General features: G+C 40.5%; 1 protein-coding gene across 2 annotated transcripts in view; it reads right to left on the minus strand.

Moving 5' to 3' along the window:
• The window catches only part of LOC143032388 (docking protein 5-like), a 98,269-nt gene extending 79,213 nt beyond the window's left edge, over positions 1-19,056 (minus strand). The window contains exons 1-3 of one of the 2 annotated variants that reach the window (XM_076197085.1): positions 18,897-19,056; positions 10,645-10,854; positions 6,230-6,394 (exon numbers count right to left, since the gene is read on the minus strand). In XM_076197085.1, coding sequence (XP_076053200.1) covers positions 6,230-6,394; positions 10,645-10,704 — 225 coding nt within the window. In that variant the 5' untranslated portion in view covers positions 10,705-10,854; positions 18,897-19,056. The remainder of the gene's footprint in view (positions 1-6,229; positions 6,395-10,644; positions 10,855-18,896) is intronic. The other variant, XM_076197084.1, reaches the window with a different exon arrangement.
• Between the last annotated feature and the right edge of the window lie 1,188 nt (positions 19,057-20,244).

A 20,244-nucleotide genomic window follows, 5' to 3' on the forward strand; every position in this document is an offset into this window, starting at 1 on the left:
ACACATTTGCGATGGAAATGATGTACACCATCGTTCATATCACAACATTTCTCACCAGAAACACATAAGCCACATATCAAATTCTATAGTTGGGTGGAACTATAAATTGTCCGAAGAGAAACACTAGTTAGAGTTGTGCAATGTAACACCCCATCTACAGCAAATTTTATCTTTGACCAAGGTGATGAAAATATTCACTGGTTATTCTATAATAACATTCCATATCACTGTGTATTTAACAAACAAAATTTATGTCCATTTTGAAGGACCACCACCTGCAGGCAGTTGTCATTAATTTCTGTTTTGGGGTTATTAATCAAGACAGATTTGAATCTTCAATGATTCTAGATAGAACAGAGATTACCACATTAGATCCTAAGAATTGTATGCTGGATGTTTCGGCCTCATAAAATTGTCAGCCCCGGACGTTCCGGCCTCAATTGTATATACCCATTTCAACACCTGATAATCTGTTATTATGCTTTTTAACAATATCAAATAACATTTGGTATGCTATTTTCATTATTAACCAAGAGAACGTGTAAATTCCTTTGAAAAAGATATATACTTAATTTTTTAGTACTTTATTGGATATTCATATATACATATATTTACATAATGAATATTTCATAGCTTAGTGCCTGAAATTTTCTAAACACAAGTTATGGCCCACCCCTACAGGGATCCAGAAATAGTTTTATGGCCATCTCGCAAATCGCCAAATAATTTTTTAACTGCGTTCGTAGATACACATACATCTTCGAAAAAAGAAACTAATGAAGCAGAGCGCTTTCCAGTGCACTGAAGATGTAATATATGAAAGCACTCTGCTAACGAAGCAGAGTGCTTTCCAGTGCACTGAAGATGTAATATACGAAAGCCCTTTGCTTCGTTAGTTTCCTTTTTCGAAGTGGTCTACTTTGCATAAGTGAACACACGTACCCATGTTCTTATTAACACACACACAAATATATATATATATGTATGTATTTACCTACAACTAGGTCAATACACACACAAATATATATATATATATATATATATATATATATATATATGTATATATACATATATATATATATATATACCTGTATATATATATATACACATATATATATACATATGCGTATACATATATATATATAAATATGTATACACACATCAACCATAATTTATTTTAATTCTAAGCCATCAACAACGAGAATCTCGAGGAGACATACATACAGAAATTGAAACGTGGTACAGCCAAGGAGTCGAACCTCCGCTAGCACTTGGCAAGTGATAGTGACTTAACCAATTGCGCCATCAATAGAGATGCCTCCTCGAGATTTTCGTTGTTGATGGCTTAGAATTAAAGTGAATTATGGTTGATACATGTCACCCCATTGCGGTTGACCTCAGGTCAATAGTGTCATACATACATACATACATATTCCAAAGGCTTTTCCCCCCTTACATGGGGGGTAGCCAAAAAGAAAAAAAAGGATAGAAACCACTGCCACCCATTCCACCCCGTACATACTCCAGTCCGCTCCACTCTCCTCCCTCCCTCTCATCTTGGCACATCCTGGATGACGGGTCATCCCTGCATCCTGTCCACTGCCTTGGGTCAGAGGCAGTGTCACAAGATAGCACATCCACAGCAAGGCCGCTTCATTAATTCGGAAACCCTCCATCTCCATCCCCTCATGCAGAAAAGGAGAAGACGGGGAGAAATCCCTTCGGGCTGTGTCAAATTATTTCCCAAACATACTTCCTCACCCCCCATTCCCCACCCACTCCACCTCGTGCATCACAGCATCATCCATACACAACCCCTCACCACTCACCCCTATCTTCTGTCCTCTCCCGTCCTTCCTCAACATACATTCATCTCTTTCATAATGCCCCTTTTACACCATACATCCATCTCATACTAGGTCGCCCCTCATATTCACTCCTTCCACCTATGCCTTCCACACCTCTTTTACTAGTCTTTCTTCACTCATTCTTTCCATGTGTCCAAACCATCCCAATACTCTTTCATCAACCCTATCTCCCAGCTCCCTTTCCATCCTTGTTCTCCTCCTCACCTCCTCATTTCTCACTCTATCCAGCCTAGTAACCCCTATCATACTTCTCAGACACCTCATCTCAAACACATTCAAACTCCTTCTCTCTTCCTTTCTTATGTTCCATGTTTCTGTCCCATACAGTGCTGTCGGCACAATCACTCCTTCATACAATCTCCTCTTAGCATCTATTCCCAAATGTCTATTTCTCATTACACATTTTAATCCACCAAGGCATTTACTCACTTCTCTCAATCTACATTCTACCTCCAACTCCACTCCTCCCTTTCTTGCCACAATCGCACTTAAGTATCTAAAACTGTCAACTTCCTCCAGTCTCTCCCTTAATGCTCACTTCCAGTCTGCTGCCACTTTCACCCCTTGTACATCTCATCACCTTACTTTTACCCACATTTATCTTCAGCTTCCTTCTTTCACACACCTTCTCAAACTCTGTCACTAACTTCCTCAATCCCTCCTCTGATCCTATTACAAGCGCAGTGTCGTCAGCAAACAACAACTGGCTTATTTCCAACTTTTCTCCATTTTCTTTAACCATCTCCAACCCCTGACCCACTACCCTTGCATTCACCACTCGCACCACCCATCCATGTATAGATTGAACAGCCAGGGCGACATAACACATCCCTGATGAAGTCCCACCTTTACCTCAAACCATTCACTCTCTCCATTTCTAATCCTAACACAAGCTCTACTACTCTCGTAAAAACTTTTGACTGCTCTTAACAGCTTTCCTCCTATCCCATATATCTGCAGTACCTCGCACAGTGCCTTCCTGTCTACCCTGTTGTAAGCCTTTTCCAAATCCATAAAAGCCCAAAAAACATCCTTACCTTTTTGTATAGCTTTCGCACATATCTGTCTTACCACAAAAATCTGACCTACACAACCCCTACCTGTCCTAAACCCACACTGTTCCTCACCAATTACTCCCTCTGTTCCTCTCCTAATCCCCTCAATCAAGACCCTCCCATAAGCCTTCCCAACTACACTCAACAAGCTGATCCCTCTGAAACTACTATACTCACACTTGTCCACTTTTCCCATGTAAAGCGGAACTATACAGACACCCCTCCAGTCCTCCGGCACTCTACCCTCTCTCCAAAAAAGATTAAATAACCTCACCCGCTAGTCCACCATAACTGTACCTCCTTTCTTCAGACATTCTGCATGGCATTCATCTAACCCAGGTGCATTACCTGCTCTCATCATCTTAACAAATTTTTTCATTTCATCTTTCCCTATTTCTTCCCCATTTTCTTCACTCATCACTCTCATTTTCTTAGCGCCTCCCACTGCAGCTATCTTTCCCTTCCTATCCTCCTTCACATTTAGCAACTCCCTAAAATACTCTGCCCACCTTCCTCTCACTGCCTTCTCATCCATTATCATATCTCCATCTGCACCTTTTACAATTTTTTCTCTACTTGATTCGTCTCCTCTTCCTCTTTTAATTTCTTTCCAAAACATCTTTTTATTACTATCAAAATGTTCTGCCATACTCTTTCCCCATTTCACATCTGCTCTCCTCTTTGCTTCCTTTATCTTATGCTTAACTTCCCCTCTCTTTTCTTTGTACCTCTCATACGATTCCCTCGTCCTAATTTGTAGCCAATCTATGAAAGCCTGCTTCTTCTCTTCTACACTCTTCTTTGCTTCCTCATCCCACCACTCACTACCCTTCCTTCTATTTCCTCCCATCCTCCTTGTTCCACACACCATCTTTGCACACCTTGTGAGTCCCTCCTTGAACCATTCCCATTCATCCTCCACTCCTAGTATTCTATCCTTCACTCCCTCTCAGCTTCTTCTAGTAGTCCTTCTCCTTTTCTTTCCCATTTAATCAGTTCACTCTAAGCACCTGCCTACCTATTATCCTTTTCCTCTTTCTCCATCTATCCTCCACTCTCAACTTATCTTCCACCAAAAAATGATCTGATATTCCCCCACTCTCTAGACTTAGCACATGTACATCCTTAACTCTTCCTAACAAGGGTTTGGGGGACAGCATAACGGAGGGACAGTCGTAGTATACTAAAAGGCCTATAAGTTTGACTTCAATCGTAGGAAAAATAATGGAAAATATCAGAAATGCTATCAAACATCATTTAGAAAGTAACCGTTTGATAGATGATAGTCAGCATGGTTTCAGACGGAATAAGTGGTAGCCTATTAAGTTGAACTAGTAATTGGTTGAATAATCGAAAACAGAGAGTTGTTCAAAATGGCAAAACTTCTAGATGGAAAAATGTTACAAGTGGAGTTCCTCAGGGTTCCGTTCTTGGGCCACTTCTATTCATAGTATATATAAATGATATAGACCATAGACTAAAATCTACTGTTTCCAAATTTGCTGATGATAGAAAACTGTGCGGAATGGCAAATGATCACTTCAACCAATTAGATATTCAAGAAGATTTAGATAAATTGCAGCAAGGGTCTGAAAAGTGGCTAATGAAATTTATCACAAGTAAATGAAAGGTAATGCTCATAGGTAAATATAACAGTGAGTACAATTACAAGTTATTTGGAAATTCGTTAACAAAAGTGGATAGTGAAAAAGATCTCGGCGTAATTATCAGTAATGATCTCAATCATCCAAGCAGTGTATTTCAGCCTCTGAGAAAGCAAATAAGATTTTGGGACTGATTGCGCGATCTTTTGATTTCAATAGTCCATCACTCATTAACAAGCTATATAAATCATTAGTTCATCCACATTTGGAATATGCTGTTTCCGTACGGTCACCGAATCTCATTAAAGACATTGACAGACTGGAAAAAGTACAACGGCAAGCCACAAAACTGATTCCAAATATCAAAAATAAATCATACGAAAATCGACTGAAACATATGAATCTGTTTTCCCTCAAAAAGCGTAGACTCATAGGTGACTTGATACAGGTCTTTAAAATCATAAAGGGAACTGACAACATCAAAAGTGACAAAATTTTCACATTGAATGAGAATCAGACAAGAAACAATGGTTTCAATCTGTCCGGAAATAGATTCAATTTGGAAATACGTAGAAACAACTTTGCCAGCCGTGTTGTTGATGAATGGAATAAACTTCCTGCACAGGTAGTGCAATGCAGTTCAGTTCAAAGCTTTAAGAATCATTTAGATAAACACCTAAGCAAGATGCTGTAATGATTATAATTTATCTTATATTATTTGTTTTTTGTTTTGTTATCATTTGTCTGTTTGATTTTCATTTATTATTAGTTATATATCAATCTATCATTATTTACTAATTACCTGTTTGTTTATTACTTAACTATACCTATGCATTTATTTATGTATTATATTTGTTATTTACATTATTATAGGAGGTGCCAAGATAGGAAGGAGGGAGGAGGGTGGAGGGGAGTGGAATATATGGAAAATGAAACGGGTGGGAGTGATTTCTATGCCTTTTTCTTTTTGGCTTCCCCCGAATAAGGGGGAAAAGCCTTTGGTATATGTATGTATGTATGATTTTTTTTGCATCCGACCTAGATATGGACCAAAAGGTCTCCTGTCGGCATGCTACGCCTTTGTAATCCTTTGTAAAGTGTCATCATTTCTCTATGAACAGAGTCCTCCTCTACCACAGACAAAATGATGTGTGGTTCTTGTCCGTAGGGGCGCACCATATAGACCCTAAAGTATCAGCTGCATGCTACTTTGACACAATAACATGCACCCAATCCTATTCTACTGCAAATACAAATGTTTTTCTAACACATTATATATTTGGCTGAATGAAATTCCAAAGCCAAAACTTCTTTTCATGGAAGTGAACAAATTTAGTTAAATACAATTTCTTTGTATATACTAAATTCATAAAGTATGAAATCCCTTGATATCATGTTACAAAGCAAAATAACAAACTTATCACGTGTTTAAAAGAATATATTTAAATGAAGCCGAAACGTCCGGGAGTCGATAATTTCATGAGGTCGAAATGTCCAGGGTCGGTAATTTCATGAAGCCGAAACGTCCGCGCGCGCTAAGAATTCCCTCATTTGAATTAAATTATCTGGCATTTTTTCAATATAAATTTGGCAGGATGGTCATTGTACATATTCATTTCCCTCTATAAGGCAGCAGCCTTGCTGATGACATTGTATTGGGTGTTACAGCACTAGTACAAACACATTCTTAAGGAATACTTACCACAAACTCAGGTTTGTCTTCTATGAGGACTGTTTTAATGACGTCCTTTACAATCAATGAGATATCAGGCGTCTTTTTTTTGGACACCTTCTCACTTGTAAATAACTCCATTCGGCCTGCATCCGTATCGGTGCCCAAGTATATGTGTACCCAAAACTTCTTATTCTGAGAATTAGAAATAATGTATATATCATGTCAATCACACAAAATTTATCCATCAAACAATTTGATTAAAAATATCCACATTTCCCCCCTGTTCAATGCGCCTTATCACATAGGTGATGGGATGATAGTGATAATTTCTCAGGGGTTATGTATTTCATACTCATACATAGCTATTCGACCCATTATACACAGGATCGAATAGGAAGGTCGAGATACTCATGTGTTGCGTGGTATTTGTATGTTTTGACAATACGCTTGCAAATAGCTGACGAAAGAAAACCCACCAAGGAACCAGGAGTCTTCTTATAAATACCCACGTTTGCGATAACAGTGGGATTAACCCCTGTATGGATTCAACTAACTCGATCTAAATTACTTCCAGATAAGGATGATGCTATCAGTGCAATATAATATTTGGCGACAACGATGGGATTAACCCCGATAAGGATACAACTAACTCGATCCCAATAACTTCCAGGTAAGGATGATGCTGTAAGTGCAATATAATTTCTGGCGACGAGTCAAGAGTCGATCCCACGAGGCCTAGACAACCCCATGAGGTACAGCAAAGATAACTCCAAAAGGTACAACCCCATGAGGTAGAACAACTTCAGTGTTCAGTAACCCTGCTGCGACTGGGTGAATGACGTCTTGGTCGTCTGATCATGCGTTGCTTTGTATTTACATCCCGACCGAGAGATCGTACTAAAAATAAGCTAAGGACCTTTCGGCTATTAATTATCACTCACCATCAACATAATAGTGGTGACGAGAAGAAACGAAGAGAACTAGACGCAGTGCTTGTATAAAAAGGTGTTTTACGTGACTGAGTTGGGGGTAATTGAAGAGTGCATGTGGTTTTCGGGATGACGCCATGAAGCATGCCAGCTATGTATCGAGTCTGAGTAATTCAATAAACCAGTGAGGATTGCTTGTTGTTACAGTTATACAGGGTGGTTTGTGACTGAATCATCTGGACTTGATGCAGATTGGAGGTTTGACTTTGTTACCATACCATAGTCACCCCCGTGTGTATTGTGTTTTCTGTTGTGTTGTGTCTTCCGTTTTCTTTTTCACGCAAGCGCAGTTTCGCCAGACGAAATCAAAGTATTTTGAAGATGAACATATCTGCGTATATGTTATACATTTGAGATTATTGCGTTCTAGTTAGTGTATGAGAATTCAGAGAACTATTTGCTTTAAATTATTATGATGTATGAACAATGTATGATTTATGTTTACAACGTATGTTTGTCAACATAATCCACTCCATTGTTGGAAATTGTTGACATCCACACGATTAGAGTGGATTCACTCTCTCTCTTTCCTTCTTACAATCAAAAGAACAACATGTATTGTTGTGTTATTGGGGGATTCGGTTTACTCATGCATGAATTAGCATGTTTACCATTAAGATAAATGGGGGATTGATATAAAGAAGGAGAGAGCAAAAACTATCTAAGATATGTAGACTTGTAATTTGTGTGGTATTGAAAGTTCATTATTATTTTGATTATACCTTGAGATTGATTAGATATTCAATGATCATATTTAATATTCATGTATACACATGTGATGTCATGGCAACCACATGGTGGTGAACTATTCCATGGAGATTAATATAGAGTATAATCCTTTTAGATATGTATCTAATATAATAATTGAATTTATTTGCGTTAGTTGTATTAAATGTAATTCATGAATAATTATTGTAAAGATCAGATTCTCAGTACAGATCTACTGGATGCAAGTAATGGTAATTAACCTTTATCTTATGTTCTACCTCACATATATAAGAATATGTATGAATATTATGATAGCATGTAATGAAGATATAATCAATATAACATTTAGTTCAATATGTGAAAATAATTACCTCTATCTTTACTTAACCTCAATAGTGATGATATATGATATAGATGATACTGAAAAGAATTATTTCTATTTTGTCACCCACTTTTAAGGGATGAGGCAATATATGTAAGAGTTATTATTGTCCTCCTAGGTCCTTTATTTACTAACTGATTATTCTAGGTTAGAGGTGGATGTGACAACTTGAATGTTCGTTTTGGAACATATCCTATGCATCGACATTTTGGTACGTTCTTTGTATTGTTACAAATTGCGGTATATCAATCAAAAATTGATCCATTTGATCCGTCAAAGATTACTTCGGATCTATTGATTAGCCTATTAGAGGCTAATCTTGGTAGCTTGTCTGTCATTGAAGATGTCAAAAAGATTTTTTTTTTTTAGTGTTATTAGGACCATAAGTTTTTAATGTTCTAGGTAATTTGTATGCACCAGGTTTACCAGGCTCCAAGTTATATGGTGTGATTTCTTTCTTTGTTGAAAGCACATTATGTAGTCAAACCTTTCCATCACAGGAGTCTTTTGGTATTCCAACAAAGGAAAAAGAGGAAGGAAAAGTCTGTAAATGAGTTTTGTGCATAACTAAAAAAACCTGGCCAATGACTGTGCATTTGGATCACATTTTGATTCCAGAGTGAGAGATCAATTGCTTATGGCAGTAGAAAATGAAGTGTATTTTTCAACCTTAGTGGCCTTAGATATAGATTTAAGGAACATGACCTCAGTTAAACTTTTGGGGAAAAAATGACAATTTGGAAAAAGCTTATGTTAGTAAGCCCACAGCATAACAGTCCGAGGTTAAATGGTGAATAATTGTTGTAGGCATTGTGGATATTCACATGATATGTTTTGTAGTTTTAACAACTTTAGATGTATTTTGTGCCATAAAAAGGGTAGTTTATATAGGTTTAATAGAAAGAAAACTGAACATAAAGCTTCAGTTAGTAAAGGCAAGAACAAGATAAGCCTTAAGGTTCTGAATGATGGTGATGAAGTTAGTGGTGATAAATTGTTAACGGTGAAAAACATGTTGGTGATCTTCATCATAATAAAGTTTATATCAGCTTGAATACGAGACTAGTACCGTTTAAAGTGTCATTTGAAGTGGACAATGGTGTGACCTAAATTTAACATTAATTGGTCTGGTCTTGTCTATAGTGTATTTCCCTAGCCTATATATTTATTCAATTTCTTTCTCTATTTGTTGTTCACCTTGAAATATTTCAATACCTTGTTTACTTTTCCTTCTCATCCCTTACTCTTGTAGTCCTATTTGGATCATGCTTCTCTTCCATTCCTGATATAATTATACATTTCTCATTGAAGTGGACAATGGTGTGACCTAAATTTAACATTAATTGGTCTGGTCTTGTCTATACTGTATTTCCCTAGCCTATATATTTATTCAATTTCTTTCTCTATTTGTTGTTCACCTTGAAATATTTCAATACCTTGTTTACTTTTCCTTCTCATCCCTTACTCTTGTAGTCCTATTTGGATCATGCTTCTCTTCCATTCCTGATATAATTATACATTTCTCTTTATCTGCTAAGTCTCTTACTATATTCTCCTTCTCTCTCATCACTTTAATAATGTTGTCCTTAGTGTGTCCCTTCATCTGTTGTTACACTATATCTCTATGTCCAATTTGTTATCCTCCTGGACTTTTTTCCAACCACTTGCATCTTTTGCTATGGACTCTTTATTCTCTTTATTAATCCTCTTTAATTCTTCATTCTCATCCTTTACTTCTTCTGTTTTTTTTTCTATTATTATTCTATTTCTTTAGTTAGGTTTTGATTCTCCTTCTTTAGTTCTTCCAATTTATTAACTCTTTGTGTAACTAGTGCTAGTTGGCTAAACCTAACCTCCCATGGTTCGTTCATTTTTGTTAGTTTTTCCTCTAGACTTGCTAATCGGGGAGGTTGTCATCTCCTCCCTCATTAAATCCATAGATATGTTTATCTCCACTTTCTATTGAGCTGCTCTTATCTATATTTCTACTCTTAATTCCTTTACTTATTTGTTCGACATCAGCTGTGTCGTCTGCACATCTTTTATTGTTTACACCCCTTCTGACGTTTGAGGCTTGTTCATCCCCTTCCTCATTTCCTTCCATTTTCTTCAATAATGCCTCCCCTTCTTTTTTCTTTTTTACCTGCCCACTACACACGAGCTTTATCCTTCCCCACTAATACAACACAGGTACTCCCTCGTCACTGAAATCAACGAAAATCACGTGTGTTTTTTTCCGGAGTTCCAATCTTCGCCGTCAATCCGACGATGTATGTGTGCGTGAGTGTGTGTGTGTGTGTGTGTGTGTGTGTGTGTGTGTGCGTGTGTATTGCAGAATAATAAAGTGCATTATTTAGGCTTACCTTAAATTTTTTATACTGACTGACGGTCAAATATTGTTGTTTGACCGGGTCTTGGTTCATCTTGTCTTGTTTACAGCTAGATCTGCGTCCTTCTGGATACGTATTTGTTGTAAATTACTGCATGGATTTCGCAAGAACTGTCATGCATGTAGCAATCTAGTTCTCAAGCTCAGTCAGGGAGCCTTAACAAGTCAAACTCGTTTTGTGTTCCTGTTGGAAAAGTGGAGACAAATTACTGAACAGTAAGTACCAACGAAATCCAACTATTCACAGCTCCTCATCACATGCTAAAAACTGGGTCTGAAATACACCTTCAGCCCGGTGTTTGGGGGAAGGGTGGCTTCTAAGCAAAACACTTTTATCAAGCTGTGTTTTGCCCAGAGAACCCTTCTCTGGGTATAATCCTCTATCGACCTTAACAGAAATCCATAAAGTTCTATGTTGTTGAAGAGATGTGTTCGTGTTCTGGTGGCTACTGACATGTAGTGTATTTATCATATTTTTATCAGTGAGGGAACGATAGGTATTTGTTAATGCAGTTTCTTGTGAATTTCTCGATCTTTGTGTATGGTTTGGCAGTATACTGCACAGATTACGATGCGGAATCAGTATGAGGCCATTTACAATAAAAAAGAAAAAAATCAACACTGTAAACAACTTGGCCATTAGTCTTGGTTTTAGATTCTTTACAACCAAAACAGTAGCAATTCAGTTTGCGAGATGCAGGAGACAAGAAATAATACCAAACATTACTTTGAATAATCAGATTTTACCACATGAAAATAATGTACATTTTTTAGTTATGCCAATAGACTCCAAATTAACATGGTCCACACATATTGATAATCTAAACTGCATTAGTATATACTGCAGAGCCATTATAAAGGTTTTTGAATTTGTACACCATAGCAACAGTCAATCTACTATTATATATTCGGACTCTTGAGTGTCAAAAACTCTTTACACAAATTCAATTGTTATTCACCCTCTTATCCAGAAGGCAAGGGAATGGCTATTTCGAGTCTCTTGCCGCCTCAAATCAGTTATGTTCTGCTGGGTCTCTGCTAATGTGGGGAACAAAGTGAATGGGAAAGCGGACTGGGTGTTTTGTGTGTGTGTGTGTGTATATGTATTCACCTTGGTCTTTGGATCACGTGCTGGACTCGTGATCGAGTGATATTTCCCTCCCGGAACAGAGCTCAGAGCTCGTATGACCGATCTATGGGTAATGCTGTGACCTTACACGCACACACACACACAACTCCCCGCCCCCGAGAGTTGGAATAACGACTCGAAGCGCAGCGATACTGAAATTATTTCAGCCCTGGGCAGGATTCGAACCCGGACCGCCGTAGTGACAGTTAAGGACTGTGGGGCCATGGTTGTGACTTGAATGAGACTGTGATGGCGTTGTCTCAACCGCTGACGCCGGACACACAGGAGATGTCTGCTTCCCTGGCCGGTCCAACCCACACTGATGACGTCGCCAACGCGAGCGGAGGCGTATCCACTCGCCAAAGCTCACAGTAGACTCACGCGGATCACGGCCAAAGGGAAGGTGGCCATTCAGACCCGTCCGTGATCCCACCACGGGGTTTAAAAGGAGTGCCTCTTGCCCACCGAAGGCAGAACAGTCTCATAAGCCGTCGCAGTAACAACTCACCTCTAACTCGAACACCTCTCTTCTAGCATCGATAGAGGTCCACGAGTTCCAGATTTCAGGCTCGCCATACACTCATCTTATTCGGTGATAGAATGAGATCATATTACCCACATTTATCTTCAACTTCCTTCTTCCTTGGTTGTCGATACCAGAACGCAACAAATTGGTGACCACCGGAGTGACAACCAGGAAGATGGCATAATCAAAGCTCAAACTCCACTTTTTTTTTCTTTTTTCCATGACGTGTAAAACTGGCTAATCAACGCACAAGGATATTTGGCCACTCAGGCAGGGATGGCCGATCAGCAAGCCTTCGGAGTATATATTGCCGCACTACCGACGAAAATTATCTCCCTCGTCCAGAGCGTCATCATTACACCACCAGCGGAACGTAAGTGTCACGCCCTCATGGCGGCCTTGAGAAACCACTACACCAGATCTGACGAGGAACTTTACAAGGAAATACAGCAAATTCAACTCGGAGACGATCGGCCATCAGTGCTTTTCAGAAGAATGGCTACGCTCAACGCTCGTACGAGTGTAGCACCAGAGGATGTTAATAAAAATGCTATTATCACTCCCTTTGGCCTTTTTGAGTGGAAAATGATGTCATTTGACCTCCGCAATGCCGCCCAAACGTTCCAGCAGTTTATAGATCAAGCCCTCAGAGACTTCATCTTCGTCACCGTCTACATCGAGGACATACTGGTGGCCTCTGATAATCACGACCACCACCGCCACCCTCTCCGCCTCTTCTTCCGCCGATTGCAGGGTTATGGCCTCAGGATACACCCATCAAAATGCCTTCTAGGAGTACCATCACTCGACTTCCTCGGACACTGTATATCAACAGAGGGTCTTTCTCCTCTTCCTCAAACAGTGGACACCATCATCGACTTCCCGCAGCTATCACCAGTCAAAATGCTGCGCAAATTCCTAGGGATCATCAATTATTATAATAGATTTATCTCCGATGCGGCCTCCAAAATTGCACCTCTGAACGACCTCACTAAGAACTGTTTCAAGCGGTCGGTCGTTCCCGTTAGGTGGTCTCCTGAATCAACCTAAGCATTTAGGTAGATTAAGGCTGCAATAGCAAACTTCACCTGCCTGTCCTATTCGGTGGCTAATGCTCCTACCGTCCTCACCACTGACATCTCCTCTACAGCCATAGGTGCAATATTCCAACAGAGGGTCAACGGACAGTTTCAAACGGTTGGACACTTCCCAAATGCGCTACAGTGCCTTTGATAGAGCGCTTCTGGCCATTGTTTCGGCCGTCAATCACTTCCTCCACCTTCTAGAAGGACGTCGTTTCACCATCCTTACCGACCACAAGCCTCTCACCAACGCACTGGACAGGGTATCTGACAACCACTCACCGAGAGTCTCTCGGTAGTTGTCATTCTTGTCCCAGTTTGACACTCGCATCAAATACATCAAGGGAGAAGATAATCATGTTCCTGATGCCTTGTCCAGGATTACCTGTAGCGTCATCCCTGAGCACTGACCCATCACCAAGGCAGCCTCCCAGACTAACGACGGAGAACTCCATCAACTCCGCCTGGATAATACATCCTCCCTACAGCTCCGATAGCTCTCCAATACTCCCGCTCCAGTGTGGTGTGACATCTCTACAGGCAAACCCCGACCATACATTCCGACTTGTCATCGCAAGGATGTGTTCTCGGCGTTCCACGACCACAATCATCCTGGAATTCGGGTGACACAACGTCTCCTCACGGATCGCGTCGTCTGGCCTGGAATCAACAAAGACATCAGAGAATGGACCTGCACCTGCCTTACCTGCAAGTCATCAAAGGTGACGCGCCACGTCCATACTCCACTCCATCACTTTCCCGCACCCACAAAACGCTTTCGATCTGTCCATGTGGGCATTGTGGGCCCCCTAACTCCCTCTCGTGGCATGCGTTACCTGCTCACTTGCATCGACAGGCACACCAAGTGGCCAGAAGCGATTCCTGTACCTGATATCTCTGCTGAGATAACCGCCCATGCCTTCCTCTCAGGTTGGGTATTCAGATTCGGCGCCCCTCACACCATCATCACCGACAAGGGTGCCCATTTTGAATCTGACCTCTGGTCCAGACTCCTGAAGTTTCTTGGTACCAACAACAACCGGACCACTGCGTACCACCCACAAGCCAATGGACTCGTTGAAGGTTCCACCGCCAGCTGAAAGAGCCATTAAAAGCACAGCAACCCTCATATGGCCCCTCCTCTGGTGCTCTTCTCCATCCACAACACTCTCGAGGTCGACAGCGACGTATCTCCATCCAAGTTTGTGTATGCAGAAAATAACCACCTCTGCTAAAGTGACCCCGACCGACACGCCCTCCTTCAACTACTCAGGGAGACCTTTGCCAACACCCGTCCCCCGCCACCACGGATGACACACACAAATCCAATGCATGTTCCCCTGGCCCTTGATTGAACGAATCATATCTTCCTCGGGCGGGACTCCAGACGAACCCCTTACCAACGACCCTACGATGGACCCTACAAATTAATCAATAGGTCAGCGAAGCACTTTCTCATTGACCGAGGTTCTAACCCAGACCACATTTCCATCGACAGGCTCAAACCAGCTCACCTCCCTCCTCTCCATTCCAACCCTTCTTTCCATTCCAGCCCTTCTTCCCACCTCCTCTCCCTCTTACAACACATCCCTGCCAATAGTACACATCAAGCCAGCCCACCTCTTCCTCCCACCACAATTGTTCCCCACCCAACCTTCATCACATTACCTTCCCTCTGACTCAATTTCGAGTTTACCTTTACCCCACTCACCTACCCGTCTATCTCCACAGCTCCATGCTCAGCTAGGACCCTCTCGTCGAAACCACCCCCAAGCTTACAGCCGGCTGCCGCCTTTTTCTCCATTATCCAGCCCATCCTCTCCAGAGATCTCGCTCAACGGGACGATCACCCACTCCGGCCGTCTGGTCAGAAGGCCTGCCCGCTACTCCCACTCCATTCATGCGACTCCTTACCCTCTGCGCTGCTCGCTTCCAAAGAGGGGGGAGGGGAGTGGTGTGGTGACGTTGTCTCAATTGCCAAAGCCAGACACACCGGAGATGTCTGTTTTCCTTTCCGGTCCAACCCACACTGATGACGTCACCAACGCGAGTGGAGGCGTACCCACTTGCCAAGGCTCACAACAGGCTCCCGCGGATCACGGCCAAAGGGAAGGTGGCCAATCAGACCCGTCCGTGATCCCACCACGGGGTTTAAAAAGACGTCTCTTGCCAACCGAGGGGAGAACAGCCTCACCGACAGTCGCAGCAATAACTCACCTTCAGCTCCAACACCTCTCTTCTAACATCGATAGAGGACTTCGAGTTCCAGATTTCGGGCTTGCCATATACTCATCTTATACGGTGATAGAAAGAGATCAGATTACCCACATTTATTTTCAACTTCCTTCTTCCTTGGTTGTCGATACCAGAACACAACAAGACCGCCAACATGAAATGAGTGGGAGGGGGGAGGGGGGTTGTCAATGTGGATGTCGGACACCAGAAACTGGCTATCTAGGGGTAGAGTGCAGGATCCAAACACCGTAGAGACCCGAAGTGGGTTACTGTCTTGCAGGTGAACCCAGTAGCGTGAATTACAGTGGCGGAAGCGTCTGATGCCGGATCGCTCGGTTCCAGAGTCGGTTAAGGACGACCGGTGGATCGTGCGAAGGAAACAGATGCCAGAACCGACCGGGGAAAGTTCAGGACGACCTGCGGTGGCATTTACGGTAGTCGATGTTTCCGCATAAGATTCCTTGTAGAGGAATGATAAAAGTGGTAACCATTTTTGGGCCCCTGTATTTACGGGATGTGACGTAGATATGATGTTAAAGGTCTCTAATTAAACCAACACTAATTATAGCATTTGTTTTTATGTTAGGAAGCGCAATAGGAAAACATTCTTCTTTCTCAAAATGGGGCGAAATATTTGTCTCCAGTAAATTAAGAGTAGAATTATATACTTATATTTACACACACACACATCTATCCAAAAAGCCCCCCTTTCCTCTACACTCTTCTCACTACCAGGCCCATATGCACTTACAAAACCCCACATCTTCTTTCCCAGCTTCACCTTCATCCACATTAACCTTGAACAAACCTCCTTCCACTCCACCACACGTTTACCTATCTCTTCACTTACTAGTATAGCCACTCTTTCTCTTCCTCGCCCTCTCTTCACTCCTGAGAACCTCCCAACTACACTACCAAACTCATACTCGCCCCTCCCTTTCAACTTAGTTTCACTCAATGCCAACACATCCATCCTTCTCCTCACAAACTTATTACCTTTCTCTTCCGTTTTACACTCATCTGTACCACATCTACGCACATTAAAAGACCCAAACCTTAGGGTGCTGGTTGGAAAACTCCTAGACACTTTTTTTTTTTTTTTTTTTTTTTTTTTTTTTTTTTTATATCTTCTTTAGAGCTACAGGTAGAAGGATTCCAAATCCTATCTCCGTCCCGTTTTTGTCGACTCTTACGACTCAAGTGGGAAGACTTGTGGCAGCATTCTTTTCCCCTACCACAGGGTTAGGATAAAAAAAAAAAAAAAAAAAAAAAAAGGAAATGAATATTCAGAGAAATTGTACAGGACAGTATCAAGGGGTGGGGGGACAGTATAACGGAGGGACAGTCGCGGCATAATAAAAGTGTCACCATTTCTCTATGAATAGAGACTTCCACTATCACAGACAAAATGATGTGTGACTCTGGTCCATAGGGGCGCCCGATATAGACCTTACAAAGGCTAGTTTCTTACCTGATTTATGTTGTTAATCAAGTGATACATATTTAAATTCAAAACAAAGAAATGCAATAGTGGGCAATAGTCACTATTAACAAACACAATAATTCCAACTGATGTTCATTGCAGATCTTTATACTCATAAAATTCAAGCAAAAAATGAAGGTCAATATGGTCTTTGTTTATTTATCTATTTATCTTTATCTATTTATCTATTTTATCCAAGTATTATCTCAATTTCAGCCATTTTTATATGTTATCAAGTCTTGTAAAACATTTCTATTTACACAATTTAACATGTGTTAGGGCTCAACAGATATTAGTATACTTCAAATAGAATAAATAAAAAGGAAAAACTATATGGGTCAGCTGTTATATGAGGTTATTAATATATATATATATATATATATATATATATATATATACAAGGAGTTAAGAGTGTGCAATGTAAGGTCGCAGCATTACCCATAGATCAGGGCATTATGAGCTCTGAGCTCTTGCTCAGGAGGGTAATAAATGTTGATTACGAGTAAAATACGTGATCCAAGATCGGTGCAATTTCGTACGCGCGTGCGCACCAAATATGAACTGAGGTCTAATCTGAGAGGTGATTCACGGCGATGGTGAATCACACTGTTGCTCGTCTTACAGAGAACGGACGTGAAAGGCTTGTCTTGGAAAAAAAAAAAAAAAACGAACGATGACAAATAAGATAAGGAAAAACAGAAAAAGATGCAAAGATAGATGTGATGAGGGTGCTTAAGAATGAAGACTGGTAAGAGATGCGGTTGATAAAATGAAAATCATAGCTGCACTTTCTGAATCATATGTTAGGGTAGGTGTTAAGACAGTATTGAAAAATATCCTTTTCACTTCTAAAGGTACATGATCTTATCTATTACCTTTAGTTATCTAAAGTTCTAAACAGTACTACTGGGTAACATCCATCTCATTTTCTTCAATAACGGGAGATCCAATTATTTTTATCTCCTTGTACGTTTTATCTGCAAGGCTGGGAACCAATTTAGTTGCAGCTTTTTGTAGTCTCTTAATCATGTTTGTATCCTTTAATTTTTGCGAAGACCACACTACTGCAGACCAGGCTTTCCATGATGGACTACTACTACGACTACAATTATCATTATCGTTGTTATCATTATCATCATTATTTTTTTTTTTTTATTATTATTATTATTATTACTATTATTTTTATCATTATTATTATTATTGCTGTTGTTGTTGTTATTATTATTTTCCCTTTGGTACGTTCCATCTCTGTACTGATTGAGACATTGTGATTTCAGAAACAAAAGCCATTTCTATAAAATCCCAGGAGTAATATGGTTTGACGCATTACCAATGAATGAAATCCGACGGATCGCCCCTTTGTCGTATGTAAACTTTAAACTATCCTTTCCCAGTGTTACAGGCTTCTGCAATTTGAAACACTGGATAACGCTACAATCAATGTTGGAAATGCCTTTTGGGAATTAGGTATACCCTTGTGCCTTGGTTCAGGGATGGAAAATGAGAATTGAATGTAGGTGGGGGATAGCTGTTTGTACTTTATAATTCCCAGGTTTTTATGCAAGTCCTTGTTCTAATGGAGACAATTGTTATGAATTCTGGTAATAATATCTTGTGTACAGCCTTAGCCTATTCCTGTTTCCCAAAACCCAGTTTAAATAATTGCTATGGTTGAATACGCATTGGATATGTAAGAGCGAAGGAATTTGAAAAAAAAAAAAACGTAGCTAAAAGAACGGAATGGGACACAATTACACTTATATACCCTTACCTCAGCGTTCTAGTTACGAGGAGAAATACTGCAGGAGTTTTAATTCCACGATGGCACTGAGGTGATCACTAGCTAACTAGTCTGTATACTGCGTCCTATGACAGCCGAGGGGACTCCCAAAGACTTTGATAAATGTGAAGCCACGTCCTGTCTACTATCCTGTTCGTGTCAGTTGCCAAACATTCGAGAATGACTATCGTTACACCAAACCTTGCCTCATTTCCCTACTCTCTCTCTCTCACTCACATACACACACGCACACAGACACACGCACTCACGCACACACACACATACTCACACTTTCAACGAACGGACGGCTTGACGAACGCTCTGAAGAATAGTGCAGATTGTGGATACCAACGCAAAGAGAAGTGCCTTTTTGAACTTGCAGGGGGGGGGGGAATTGCTCGTGAGGTAGAGGGAAAGTAAGGAAAGAGGAGAGGGGGAGGGATTACTGAGGAAATGGAAGGTAATGAGGAGGTGGAGGAAATGGCCCTGACGGGCCGCCGGGTAGACAAAAGACCCCAAGACGAGTTGGATGATAACATGTCTAATAGGAATGTGAAGATTAGAGGTATAGATAGGAGCAATATAGCAGAAAGTGATGAGAATATTTTCAAGGGATTTAAAGAGAGTGGGGGGGACTCAAACCCCCCCCGACTGACAAGACTAGAGATGAAGGTTGATAAGGTGATCGAGGACTTGGAGAGTAGGTTAGGTCATATGAACACCATTTTAAAAAGGGTTGAAAGATTGGAAGAACTGGAAAAGGCGAATAAAAACTTAACTGATGAAATAGAAGAACTAAAAAGACAGTTAAGAGAGGTAAAGGGGGAGAATGAGGAATTGAAGAAGAATAGTAAAGAAAACAGAGAAACAATAGCTAAAGAAAGTAAAAATTGGAAGCAAACCCAAGAAGGAAATAAGATTTCATTCACTGACATAGTCAAACAGCAATTGAAAGAACATACTGAAGACTCAGTTATTAAAGTGATGAGACAAAAGGAGAATATAGTAAGGGATTTAGCAGACAAGAAGAAATGTATAATTATATTAGGAATGGAAGAGAAACACAACACAGATAGAACCACAAGAATCAAAGAGGAAAATGAAAAAGTAAGCCAATTACTAGAATCAGTTCAGGAAGATGAACCAGGAATTATGAAACAAATCGAAGAGAAATTTAGACTCGGAAAGTATAGCACAGACAAGACCAGACCAATTAAGATTAAATTCAAGTCACAAACAACGGCAGAGAATATCTTATCCAAAACAGGGAAACTAGCAACAAGTGAACAACACAAAAAGATATGGATAAAAAGAGAAATGAATAAAGAGGAAAGAGAGG

This window comes from Oratosquilla oratoria, chromosome 13 (genome assembly GCF_046742065.1).
Source record: "Oratosquilla oratoria isolate Oo_2021 chromosome 13, ASM4674206v1, whole genome shotgun sequence".
In the NCBI taxonomy this organism is placed as follows: domain Eukaryota; kingdom Metazoa; phylum Arthropoda; class Malacostraca; order Stomatopoda; family Squillidae; genus Oratosquilla; species Oratosquilla oratoria.